The sequence below is a fragment of the Lithobates pipiens genome, unplaced genomic scaffold, assembly GCF_037356315.1.
Source record: "Lithobates pipiens isolate NorthernLeopardFrog02 unplaced genomic scaffold, aLitPip1_a1.2 Scaffold_13, whole genome shotgun sequence".
NCBI lineage: Eukaryota > Metazoa > Chordata > Amphibia > Anura > Ranidae > Lithobates > Lithobates pipiens.
The window spans coordinates 291,693,250-291,707,417 of NW_027507718.1; the positions used below are offsets into that span (position 1 = coordinate 291,693,250).

A 14,168-nucleotide genomic window follows, 5' to 3' on the forward strand; every position below is an offset into this window, starting at 1 on the left:
ATATAAAATAAGAAAATATACATTTGCTTTTTTTTTCTTTATTCATTTGATGGATACCAAAACATAATGGAATAATACTGCTAGAGAAAAAAATCTAAATTTTTATTTTGTTTGAGTGCAATGCAAAACTAAAATTTTCAAATCTAGTAATGGTATGAAAATATAACCGCCATTTGAAAACTTTAGCAATATCTAAGGTTAGCAATACTGTGCTAAGGCCCTTGCTCTGAAGCACACTGCATCATCTGTTTTTAGTTTTTTCTTTTTTTTTAGGATAAAGCACTAACTTTGGTGTGTCCCTAAATATGAATATGATTTTAAGAACGTGATTAAAGAATAACTCCACTTTTGTTGAGAAAAAAAAAACATTCCCTTCTGGTTGATCTATGTACATTGCAAGGATTATAACAACCTTTGTTACAGATTCCTACCTTTTATTATTCTGAAGAAATCCATGTGTGTTTGTCTGTGCCTCTGGCCTAAGTGGGTCTAATGGGAGTGGTTTTATAATTAACTGTCAGGTATGCAGCTGCAGGGCACTAATGAGGAAAACTGCTGGGCCCGCATCCCGCTTTACGCTTTACATGTGCTATATCGCTAAAAATAGCACCTGCATAGCGCCTGTAAAGAGCCTCTCTTGTCTCTCCAGTGTGAAAGCTCGAGTGCTTTCACACTGGAGCAGTGCGCTTGCAGGACGGTAAAAAAAACTCCTGCAAGCAGCAACTTTTCAGCATTGTAGGATCGGTGTATACAAAGATCCTAAAGCCCCCCTGCCCATTGAAATCAATGGGCAGCGCCGCCATACCGCCAGAAAAGTGCTGCTGCAGCTGCACTTTGGGGGTGGTTTTATCCCTTTTTTCAGCCATTAGCGGGGGTTACAGTGCCGCTAAAATGATGGTAAAGCGTCACTCTGGCTTTCACACTGGAGTGCATGGAGCAGCTGTTTTAGGGCATTTTGCAGACACTATTTTTAACGCTATAGCGCCTGAAAAACGCCCCAGTGTGGAAGGGGTCTTAACAGTAGTTGCCTTCCTAGCCTGGGCCTCCCTCCAAGGTTGGGCCCCAGGAAACTGATCCACTTGCCAGGTCTAAATTATTATGCTGGGAACATGAACAATTAATTATACGGGGAGACACACACAAATAGGCAGGTATATAGATCCCTGACTTCAACTGTTATCAGAGTCGCTGATACATTTCAATACATTTATTTTGTATTTCATAATTATTGTTACATTGTTATTCTACTTTTAACGTGATTAGTTGCTAACAATACTGTCAAGTTAAAGACATAATAATCCCAAAACCTAAAATGTAATATATTGCAGCCTACTAATCCTTAGATGTGTTTTTTCTTTTTCTTTTCTTTTTGTATCTGGTGATCCAGCCATTAGAGTGCCCCCCCACTCTGGATGGAAGAGCACAGGGGTACCTTTGGACAGTAGCATTGTAATGCTAGGGAGAGGGGAGTGTTAGATGTACTAACAGATTTAAATACACAAACTCATTGAAGCCAAACTCCAGCTAATACTCTATAATCAGTTAGAGCAAATGTTTTTTTTTTCCATTACGGATAAAGGTTTTACATGAATAAAATCATTGTAAGCTCCCCTGTCAGTCTTAAATGGTTTGTCTCATCTGCATAAACTGATACATCTGGAAGAAAACTTTTTATAAAAAAAAAAAACAGATTTACTGGCAGAATCACAAGATGAAAATAAAAGAAAGAAAGCCTAAAGAAAAAAAATAAAACTCAGACATCATATCCAAGAATTGGTTAGCTGCAATATAATAATTGGTTCAAATCTGATTTAAACATTATACCCAGATTTGAATAATCATATTGGATACCATTTAAAATACTACACAATAATAATTTCAACAATGTAGGTGCAAATAAAATAATATGCCTCCCTAATTTCTGGAGCTTAAAACGTTTGCAAGGTACTAATTGGTGAATTATTTGTTCAACTAAGCTTTTTAATTATTTTCAAGATAGGTTCTTTTTTAATTGTTCCTGAAGCATCCAGTCTGATACTATCTCTATTGATTTGGAAAAATATGCCACTAATCTGGTCAAGTGCTCTGCAATTGTAAAGTGAAGTTTATAGATTATGATTGCATATAACAAAAGTAGTATGAAAAGAAGTAGGAAAAGTTTGCTTACTGTTCGTACCAAATCTGTTGGTCGGCAGTGTGGTTTTCTCCATGTCAGAGGCTTTCCTGTCCATGTTTTGTGTGAGAACAAAAACACATAAGGCAACTTGGGACAAGACCAGGACCATTATAAAAATTGTTTGGCATGCCCACTGTGGTTGCATCCATGCCACTTTACTTCTCATATGTGTTTTCCTGAAATACAAAAAAAGAAAAAAAGAAGTTACACTGCTTATACATTTACTTTGACCCACAGCTGTTTGAAATTTAGTTTGTGTCACAAAATGTTGTTAGTTTTCAACTTTGAAGTCACAAAAAGTTTGCAATAGTCTGTTATTGAATGTATGGCTGTGGAAAGACATCATTAAATAATCTTAGCCCCTGCCGACCCCATTATGACAAATGCAATAATTAATTTTGATTAAAAATTATTAAAACATCATGATTAAAAATAATTAATATTCCGTGGGGAGGACAGTTGCCCACAAGCAGACCCTATTATGATTGCTCAATTAAAGAAAGATGGATGCAAATGTAGTTTGCCACTTCCGAACAAACAAGTAGATAAGAACCTTTTTCTCACTTACCTGATATTTACATCTTTCTGGTCATGGACTCATTAGACCCAGAGGGTCAGCATAATAGCCAGGCAACTAAAATTTTCATAAAAAGTTCATAAATGGGTGGGATTTAATTTGGACTACAGCATTTTTTATAGGTGCAAACACTAGGACTGTCATACCAACATCATTAACAGTGTGTGGATACAGTGAGTAGAACATTATGATACATTTCCAATTTCATAAAATTTGAAATGGCACATTATATGCATTTTGTATACTTATTGTCAGGGCTTTCAGCGGGAACGCGTGGGGAACACACTGACTGTAAGTAATGGCAAGTGCTGCTGGGGTGTGCTGCAGAGTGTATTGATGCTCGCTGCTGGGGGATGTATTCTAGCTGGAGGGGATCTATTTTTCATGGGGGTCTATTTTTGCCGAGGAGGTCTATTATTGCTGGTGGCGGACCTACTGTTGCTGGGGGTGGGTCTTATATTGCTGGGGGGTCAGTTAACCAAGGAATGTTGGGTAGGGGTGGAGAAAAAGGGTGGCTCAGAAAGGGAGAGTTCCTGCACCTATTCTCTGAGAAAATAAGCCCTGTTTATTGTCATTTCTTTGTTGGTTACTTCTAAGGATCCCATTCATTTGACTTTATAGTGTAAGTAAATCCTAACAATAAACTTCCTCTAATTTGATCCGTTTGCTCTGTTACCACTGAAAAGGTTTTTACCTCTGTTTACTAAGTGAAAAAAAAGTTGATCATTTCAGAAATCCAGAGCTACCCTATGCTGCGAACACTGTGCAGTTTTATCTCAAGGAGTCTTATCAGCCCACCCAGTTCTTCCCTTTGGACTACAGAGCACTTCTCCCCATGTTGTGGAGATTGTGGAGATGAGGATAGAAGGAAGTATTATGTAGCTAATCAATAGACAAGTTAGCAGGACTGACAGCATTCCTGGCAATTTGCAGCAAAAGCAGTCCACAGCAGAAAAGTAAGAGCTGGGTGTATTTCTGCCAGAATCAATAGGTACTTTTCTGTACTTGCCAGTTATGGGTATGCTGAACGCCAATACTGTGATGGGTGGACTGCAGATCCTAGCTATGCAATCACATGATTACAATGTCAGCAAAGCTGTTATGAATGAATTTTCATCCATAAGAGCAGAGTTTCCTATAGAGCGATGTTGTGATTGGCTTACAGCTATCACATGGTACTTGGGCCACTCACAGCATGTCATGAGATTAGCTGTAGCCAATTACAGATCACTAGTATTTACAGCTGTTATGAATGTAACCCATTCATGACAGTTGAAAACTTTGCTGTTACAGTGCCTATTTGCTAACAGGGGAGCCAATCAGCGGGTCCGGCGGACTCGATGTCCTACAGCTACCCGCAATCGCTCCACAGAGAGGCAGAACAGGGATCCATCAGTGTAAACAAACAGATCCTCATTCTGTCAGGGGAGTAGAGTGAGATTGTCTGTCTGCTCCTAGGGATTAGGAACAGTGATCTCACTCTACATTTAAACCTTTGATTGTCCCTGGTGTTAACCCCCTTCCTGCCCCCTTCCTGCCAGTGACATTTATACAGTAATCAGTGCATTTTTATAGCACTGATCACTGTATTAATATCAATTGTCCCAAAAAAGTGTCAAAAATATCCGATCTGTCTTCTGCAGTGTTGCAGTCCCACTAAAACAGATCACCGCCAGTACTAGTAAACAATTTTTATAAAAATGCCATACATCTATCCCCTATTTGTAGATGTTATAACATTTTCGCAAACCAATCAATTTATGCTAATTGGGATTTTTTACCAAAAATATGAAGAAGAATACATATTGGCCTAAACTGAGGAAGAAATGTGTTTTTTACATTTTTGGGGGGGATAATTAGCATGTAAAAAAAAAAAATTAACAACAATTATTTAATTTCTTAATTTTCTAAGAAAGGGACAAAAAATTGCAACTTCAAAAAAACTTGCCATGCCCTTTTACTAAATGCTTCAGATTGTCTACTTTCCAAAAAGGGGTAATTTGGGGAGAACTTGTATCATGCTGTCTTGGCATTTTAAGGGCCGTGAGAAATTAGGCCATCAGTGCATCAGGATTGATTATAGATCAGCATTGATTATAGATTTAAGTTTATAGATGCTATAACTTTCAGCCAATTAATATACACTTCTTGGATTTTTTTTTTATTTTTACCAAAAACATGTATCAGAATAAATGTCGGTCTAAATTTATGAGGAAATTTGATTTGATTAGATATGTTTTATAACAGAAATTAGAAAATATTGTTTTTGTTTTTTTCCAACTTTTTGGTCTTTTTCCATTTATAAATATAAAAATAAAAAAAACCCAGGGGTGATCAAATACCACCCAAAAAAATCTCAATTGTGTGAACAAAATTAGATACATTTAATTTTTTACATTTAATTTGTGTACAGTGTTGCATAATAACACAATTTTCAGTTAAAGTAGCATAGTGCTGAATAGCAAAAAATTACCTGGTCATTGTGACAGGAGTAACTTTGGGTCGGGGGTTTGTGTTTACTTTGGAGAGCTCTAGAAACTCTGTGTCCAGCTTCCGTGGCCCTGCGTCCATTAGGGGCACAGGGTGACTGAGAACCCCACTATGATGTGTGCTATCATATCTATATCTTTGCTCTGATCGTTTGGGTTGCAGTTGTATTCCAATGTTCTATTGTGTCTGTCTGCCTTGGATATTATGGGATGTGTATGTAGATTAATCAATATACGCTAATTGGGATTTTTTTACCAAAAATATGAAAATATGAAGAAGAATACATATTTAGACACATTGTACAGCCACACTGGAATGTTGTATATATGTATATATATATATTGTGTGTTGTCTAATGCTGTTTTTGACTCTTTGCTGTGATCGTTTAGGTTGGGCTTGTATTCAAATGTCCTATTGTGTGTGTCTGCCTTGGATATTATGGGATGTGTATGTAGATTAGCTGTGAGATGTGCTGTTAGGTGGGAGGAATTCCTCCAACAGCGCTCCCTGCTGATGAGACTGATGAGAAATTTCAATACACCTGACCTGTGTGTCTATTGTGATTGGACAGTTTACCCTGCCCTCAATCCAAGGGTTGGGGGGGGGGGGTCTCTGAGTTGTATATCTGTGGTAACATGTGCTGGAATAAAGGAGTTTGATGTTGTTCACCCTACACTGAGTTACGACTGGTGACTGTGACTGTGGGCTAAAGGGTCTTGGATAGTGCTGGTTCTGGACAAAGGAAGCATTTACAGCGGACATAATCCTGTTGAGGACAAGGGTTCATCACAGTCACGAAGGGGGTAAAAGCTTATGGAGGTCAAGTGGTTAGGTGCTTTCTTGCTCCTCCTTTGCTTGGCCCTGGGGCAGTGCAAAGTGCAATTACAGTTGATAATTTAACTGCAGTAGAGAAATTTCAGGTTTCAACCTGACTATTTTTGTTTGGTAGGGCTGTGTAAGGCCAGCCATATATGGTTCAAATCTCAGCTGGTTCAGCTAAGTTAATGGGCAGGACAATCAACTTGGGTACAACCAGCCTGCCTAAGTCTCATAATTAGAAGAATGAGAATACAAATCCTTTTCATGTAAAAAGCCTTCCATATCTCTGTTTCAACTGTAAATTTAGCTGTTTGACAATTTCAGCTTTAAGCAGGGAGTGCTAGAGAAATACAGAGCTCTCTGTCTGGTATACAAATCTCTTATCTCTGATAAGAGAAGATAACGCATGTAAAGTATGTTAAAGCTGTTGAAGCTTTTAGGCACTTATAGAACACCTTGCCTTGTTACTAACATTATCATTCGTCATGGTGGAAACCAAAAGTGTTCCTCACAGTGGATGGGCTTACATTTAAAATAATAATTGGGAATGTTTTTATCTGAGGAGTTACATGGTAACTTAAGTGAATACAATAACAGTCAGAAAGAAAGAGTTCTTTAGTGTGGATAGGCTTGTGTTTTTAGATACAGACAACTGAGCTATAAGATATTCTCTATCATTTAAATAGAATTTAGCTTATCTTTCTTAGTGATGACGTCAGTAAAAAAAAAATCATAAAAAGGGCTACCTGTAAAAGAAGAAAGGTAATATCTTTGCAACTGCCTGTCCTGCTAGAACACTGCTACATTCAAGTGCAAATCATCAGCTAAAGTCTTCTGGGAAACCAACACGTCCAGTGCACAGTGGTTCCTTCCACCATGTCACAGCAGGACACAGTAGTTACATAGGTGTCAGCAAGAGGAAGCACTGATCGATTCAGGAAACCAACAAGAAGACCAACAACCTGAGCAATATCAATTTCCCATGGGACTTCAGCAGAGGCTTTCTTTTGAACGGAACTGCAATATCTACATAGCCTAATAAGAGAACTTGATATTGAGTCTACAGTCTGCTGTTTGAGGCTTAGGGGTTGCACGAAATATTCAAAAGAAGGGATCCATAAAACAAAAGAATATATTTTGAGCTGCTGTGTAAAGGAAAAACAATTGCAAATAAATTCATCAAACTGTTCAGCAATTATCTAACATGTCGTAAGATTATTAAATGATTGTTCTGAAGGTAGTTGTACATATTTGGATCAGTTAAGCTAGGATATAATGGGAATGGCTTGCAGTGTTTATATTAACAGACAAATATTATAATTAAAAAGAGTTGATGATCCCATTTCCTATTCATTGTGCCTATGTAATGAAAGATATATCAGCTATCTAGACCTGCATCTCTGCAAATGCAAAATAAACAATAGAACACTTCACCTGATGCAAATACTAGCTTTATCTTTTCATTCACTGTCAGCAGCATTTGCTTTGAGAACTTATCTTAAGACGCAGCTGCTCATCTTAAAGATAAACTTTGATGTAGAGTAATTGGGAGCAGAAAGTTTGGTGGATAACATTTTCACTGCTCCAGAAAGCCGTATTATCAGAAACATAGAATATTGGATTATTTGACCTTTGGCACTTATCAATAAGCACACAAGCTTTTCTGGGGGTAAAGTGTTTGTAGAAAAATGCAAGGGAAAGTTTCAAAGAAGCAATCTTTTAAAGCAACATTTTACATTGCTGGTGCTTACAGAAACTACTGCCAAATGTGATCTATTCAGCTTGTAAACAATTCACTGATGCACAATTAGTGGTCACCAGTGTGTCCCTTGACACTCAATGGTAATCACTATCCTGCATCTCACACAGCATGAGACAAGTGAACCTGCCAATAACAGACCACACATCAAAGACACTTCTGATGTTCACCATCCATGTGTCACGGCCCTCTGCTTACATCAATGACAGGGGGGGATAGATGGAGAAGGGGATCAGATTTTACAAAATATATGAAAATGCGCTTAAAAAACTGTTCTGCTTTTTTTTTTTGGACAGAGCACTTTTAGGTTCAATAAGTTTTTATGAATCTTTTATCAGAGTATAGGCAAATAAAGATTGTAAAGTCAATAAAAAAACATAAGGTGGAAACAGAGCCAGTTGTCCAACAATGGACTGGCTGGTCCAACAATGTTAAACACGGTATATACTTTACAGGTAATGGCAGGAGAAGGAATACTGTTACAGTCATGTAGCACATTGGGGTTCCCAGCTATATTCACAGTAGTAAGCACGTACATCATACAATACGAGTACCCTACTCCCTGGAATGGGCGCCCCTATGGGAACTTACTGCGTCCAGTACAAGGGAAGGGTGGATAGTAGTGCTAAGTCTGCTACGATGATCCTAACCAAAAGGACAAGGTCCATCTGGAACCCTCAATGGGCGGCGGTTAATAGTTAGTGAACCAGGATGCCTGTAGGCATGTAGAAAGGCCAAGAGAGGCCTGATAGGATAAGAGAGAAGAAAAGGTGGGGGAAAGAGGTTAGGGGGGAAAGGCAGAAAAAAGAGAAAAGAGGGACAGGAGGGGAAAGGGATAGGGCGAAGAGAAAGTGAGCTTCCTTGAGATTGGGAGTTTCAGGGTCTAAGATCCAAGGTCTTCCAGAGAGATTAGAGCAATAGCTCAGGTGGATGTGACTGCTATGAGTCTATGTTTTAATTTGTCTGAAGTAGAGTAATGCCTCCATATACTCCAGGTAAAGGAGAATTTAGCCTGTTTATCAAGTACCTTTGCTTGCATGTCCTCCATGAGCATTAACTTCATCTACCCATTCTAGTAAGGATGGGGAGGTGGTAGTTTTCAAATGTCTAGGGATCAGCTGTCGCCCTGCACAGAGGAAACATTTTAGTAAGTTGTTTTTCTGTGATTTAATGGAGCCCGGGAGAAGAGACAGAAGGGCAATGGCGGGAGAAGGCGGAAGCGTTTTTTCATAGATATCTGAATAGATCTGAAAGATCTGTGTCCAAAACGGGAGGAGTACAGCACACTCCCACCAAATGTGAATGTACGTACCTTTTGCAGAGTTGTATCTCCAACAAATGTCGGAGGTAGAGGGATAATTTTTTTTGAGATTGGTCGGGACCCGGTACCACCTTGACACCAGCTTGTAGTTCTTCTCTTGTGCGTAACTAGAAATCGTTGATTTGTGGATGAAGAAGAAGACCCTACTCCACTCCTCATCGGTTATATCTCTCCCAAGTTCCTCTGACCAGGTTTTAGCGTACTTAGGTAGTGATCCATGTGAGTGGGTCAGGATCAGTTTGTAAAGTAGGGAAAGGGTGTGACGGGGCGTTTCTGGGAGCATGCATAACTGTTCATATCCCAACAGGGGTCTATGAACTTGATTGGAGTCATGGAGTGTTTTGCAAAAGGACGTCAGGTGTAGATGAGTAAGCCAGTTAATTTTAGAGGAAGCGCCGGTTCGATTTGTGACAAAAGTACCTAGTGTGCTGTTAACAAATTGTTGTGCTATAGGCCAGGAGGACCTATCATAGTCGTCCAAAGTTTGGATGGAAATGCCTTCTGGGAAGGCAGGGTTATAAAACAGAGGAGTGAGGGGGCTCGGGTCAGAGGATAGTGAGTAGGTCTCTCGTTTGCAGTACCAAATCGTCAAAGAGTCTTTAGTAAGGGGGGATAAGCCCGTAGGAGACTTGAATGTTCAGTCGCGTCCCCAGAGTAGCTCACGGAGATCGATAGAGGATAGGTCTTGTTCTACAGAGACAGTGGCCTTGACTAGGGGGCGGGGAAACCATTCCAAGATACGGGACAGCAGGTATGATAAAGCTCAAAGTCTGGTAAGCCAGTACCCCCTTTTGCAATGGGGGAGCATAGGAGTTTATGTTTCAGTCTGGGATGGTTCCCCTGCCAGACAAATCGGATGGCCATTGAACGTAGGGTGTGGAAGAATGCCGCCGGGAGAGCTATGGGAAGAGCTTGAAAGAGATACAAGAGTTTGGGGAGTATGTCCATCTTCAGGGTATGCATGCGCCCGAACCAGGACAATGGGAGGTCCATTCGACTGTCAATGAGGCGTCTAAGCTTTGTAAGAAGAGGACTGAAGTTAAGTGAATATATGTCTGGGAGATGTCTTGGGATGGCTGTTCCTAGATAAGAGAGCGAGTGTTCTTGCCACTGAAAAGAAAAATTACTCTTGAAGGAAGTGAGGGCAGTGTGCGTCAGTGTTAAGTTGAGTGCCTCCATTTTTGAGATATTCAGCTTGTAGTTACTGTGACGGCCAAATCGGTCTATCTCCGACAGTATGGAGGGTTTGCTGATGTGAGGTTGAGTAACATAGAGGAGGAGATTGTCCGCATATAGGGAGAGTTTATATTGGGCGGAAGGGGTGTGGATGCCATGTATATTAGGGTTGGCTCTGATAGCCTGGGCCAAATGTTCAATCACTAATGCAAATAAGAGAGGAGAGAGAGGGCAGCCTTGTCTAGTGCCGTTAGCAATCATGAATGTGTTAGAGTGGGAGCCGTTTACCAGGATCTTGGCTATAGGTTTGGAGTATAGGAACATAATGCGAGAGAGCATAGTAGGTCCTAGGCTTGGTTGGGACAGGGTAGCACGAAGAAAGGGCCAGCTGACCCTGTCGAAGGCCTTCTCTGCATCGCAGGAGAGAAGGCAGGTCGGCAGTTGGTGGCACTGAGCGTAATAAATAAGGTGGACAATTTTGGTGGTATTGTCCCTGGCTTTGTGGCCAGGGACAAAGCCAACCTGATCGTTGTGGATTATGTCTGGGAGCAGAGGTGATAAGCGGGTAGCAAGAATCTTCGCATATAGTTTCAAATCAATATTTAAAAGAGAGGTAGGTCTATAGTTAGGGCATAGAGACGGGTCTTTGCCCGGTTTAGGGATGACAACTATTTGGGTTTGGAGAAGGGCAGAGGTAGAGGTAATATTCCCGTCAATGGCTTTGAAAGCTTTAACTAAAAAGGGGATAAGTTGGGGTTCAAAAGTCTTGTAGAAGCGTGCGGAGAACCCATATGGGCCTGGGCTCTTACCATTTTTAACCACTTGAGATCCGCGTTATAGTCAATTGATGGCTACAGCGCGGATCTCCTTTTCCGGGACTACGTCTATTGACGTCGTCCCGTGTACGAGCGGCCTGCGCGCGCCCTGAGGGGCGCGCGCAGCGCGCTCTGTGATCGGCGAGTCCATGAGACTCGCCTGATCACCGATCCGTGCAAAGGGTTGATCCCGACCCCTTATCACGTGATCAGCTGTCAGCCAATGACAGCTGATCAGGTGACATAACGGAGCCGCGAGGAGAAAAAAAAAATCCGATCACCGGCGGCCATGATCGGGACATCAGTCCCGATCATGGCCAGCAATGCAAGCGCCCACCTGCCCCCTGCCAGTGCCCACCTGCCCCCTGCAGTGCCACCCTAATAAAAAGTAAGTGCCCCCCATCAGTGCCACCCAGCAGTGCCCATAGTGCCACCCAGCAGTGCCCACAGTGCCACCCAGCAGTGCCCACAGTGCCACCCACAGTGCCACCCACAGTGCCACCCACAGTGCCCACAATCTGCCTCAAAGGTGCTGCACCCCAGTGCCGCCCATCAGTGCCCAGCAGTGCCGCCCATCAGTGCCCAGCAGTGCCACCTATCAGTGCCACCTATCAGTGCCCATCAGTCCCATCTATCAGTGGTACCTATCAGTGCCCATCCGTGCCACCCATCCGTGCCACCCATCCGTGCCATCTTATCTGTGCCCATCTTTGCCCATCAGTGCCGCCTTATCTGTGCCCATCGGTGCTGCCTTATCTGTGCCTATTAGTGCCGCCTTAACTATGCCTATCAGTGCCCACCAGTGCAGCCTATCAGTGCCCACCAATGCAGCCTATCAGTGCCCACCAATGCAGCCTATCAGTGCCCACCAATGCAGCCCATCAGTGCCCACCAATTCAGCCTATCAGTGCCGCCTAATCAGCGCACTTCAATGAAGGAGAAAAATGACCCGTTTGCAAAATTTTATAACAAACTATTAAAACATGATTTTTTTTTTTGCATCTTTTTTTGTTTGTTTAGCAAAAAATAAATCTCCGAGCTGTAACTAAATACCACCAAAAGAAAGCTCTATTTGTGGGAAAAAAATGATAAAAATTTCATTTGGGTACAGTGTTGTATGCCCGCGCAATTGTCATTCAAAGTGCATCAGCGCTGAAAGCTGAAAAATTGGTCTGGGACTGAGGGGGGTTTAAGTGCCCAGTAAGCAAGTGGTTAAGGTGTTTTATGGCCGCCAGAAAGTCTGCGTCGGTAAAGGCAGATTCCAAATCTGTACATAGCACACACCTGTATTCTGCAACCTGTATACAGCACACATCTGGAGTCTGCAACCTGTACATAGCACACACCTTTATTCTGCAACCTGTACATAGCACACGCCTGTATTCTGCAACCTGTACATAGCACATATCTGGAGTCTGCAACCTGTACATAGCACACGCCTGTATTCTGCAACCTGGAAATGCCCTCCCTGATGCATCTTCCCTATAACGCTACTCCACCCCTTCAAATTCTTCGTTTTGAAGCAACAATGTAGAATAAACCAAGGAACGGAAGGAAGGGTGACCAGTGTCCTGTACTGTACTCTAAGATATAAAAGGTAGAAATAAGATTATCCGCATATAGGGAGAGTTTATATTGGGCGGAAGGGGTGTGGATGCCATGTATATTAGGGTTGGCTCTGATAGCAAATATTCTGTATTCTGTATTCTGCAACCTGTACACAGCACACACCTGTATTCTGCAACCTGTACATAGCACACACCTGTATTCTGCAACCTGTATACAGCACACTCCTGCATTCTGCAACCTGTATACAGCACACGCCTCAAGCTTTTGGAACTCTTTCTTTCTCTTCTTCTACTTTCTAGCTTTTCTATTTTTGTCCTATTAACTCTCACTTTCTTTCATTCAGGTTGCTGTGTGGGCCCCTGAGCCTGGGAAGAAGGTAGTTTTCTGGTGGTGACCCCCTGGGAGCCTACTCTCTCCAGGTTCTACTGGCCTTCCGATGGTGAGATATTCCAGGATGCTGTGGTTTACTTCTCTCGTTCCATACCTAGTGAGTGGGAGTAGTTATTTATAATAAGTTGGGTTGGTAAAATGTTAATTTCTCTCATATGCATTGTAAGTTTTGTCTACCCTTTTGGGAAAGAATTTTCCTTGCTGTGATTCTCAGAAGTGTTATCTCTTATGGTAACCATCCACCACCGGGATTCAATTCCTAATATCGGGGGCTGGATTCACTGACAGTTGGGGTGTCGGAAAGAGACCCACTGGGAATGATACTCTGGCTCTGACCCCCGGGGCTCTCTCCTAGTTATTTGATGCTTGTTTAGTCGCTTTAGTGACCCTCCATGTAACCTATCCCGATACATGCATTACCAAAGAATATCCAGTTTTGTTCATTACTAAGCTCACTGGAATATATACCTCTACTGTTATTCCTTTTAAGTGTTTTATACCTTTTTGTCCCATACTGTAACCATGGGATGTTTTTTACTTATTTTTTGTTTGCTGATCGTAATAAAAATTGATTGAAACATAAATCATGTGACAGACTCACCCGGACCAGAGGCTTTTGGAGGGGACTAAATGCTAGCCTTCCGACTATGGGCCCTGGAATTTGAGCGAGTTACAAGCATTTAGAAAGATATTCTGTTATGTAATGCAAAAGGACATTATTAAGGAGGCCATGATGGTGGACAGATGTATGCAAATGGAATGTTGATTAATGAGATCTGGAAAGCCCGGGTCTTTCACCCAATAGTTTATTGTGCTCAGTAACACACATATGTCTCCTAGCAAACTATTGGGGGATGTGTTTATACTTATGTGTATTGTAAGTTGAATGAGGAGATGGCAAGTCTAACCTGAAAGGTCATATCTATGAGTCACCAAGTCTGGGTAAATGATTAGATAACTAACTCATGTTAATTAGGTTTCTGGTTACAGGTGTATTGTTAGAGTAATATGAGCAGGAGGGGGTAATCTCCTCTTCAACTGTATATTAGACTGTATTCTTGTTCTAAAACAGTCAA

At 41.5% G+C, this 14,168-nt stretch overlaps 1 protein-coding gene across 2 annotated transcripts in view; it reads right to left on the reverse strand.

Annotated features, from left to right (window-relative positions):
• LOC143976105 (uncharacterized) overlaps positions 1 to 14,168 on the reverse strand; it is a 76,879-nt gene that overhangs the window by 36,002 nt on the left and 26,709 nt on the right. Inside the window, exon 2 of one of the 2 annotated variants that reach the window (XM_077478567.1) lies at positions 2,168 to 2,352. In XM_077478567.1, coding sequence (XP_077334693.1) covers positions 2,168 to 2,352 — 185 coding nt within the window. The remainder of the gene's footprint in view (positions 1 to 2,167; positions 2,353 to 14,168) is intronic. The other variant, XM_077478568.1, reaches the window with a different exon arrangement.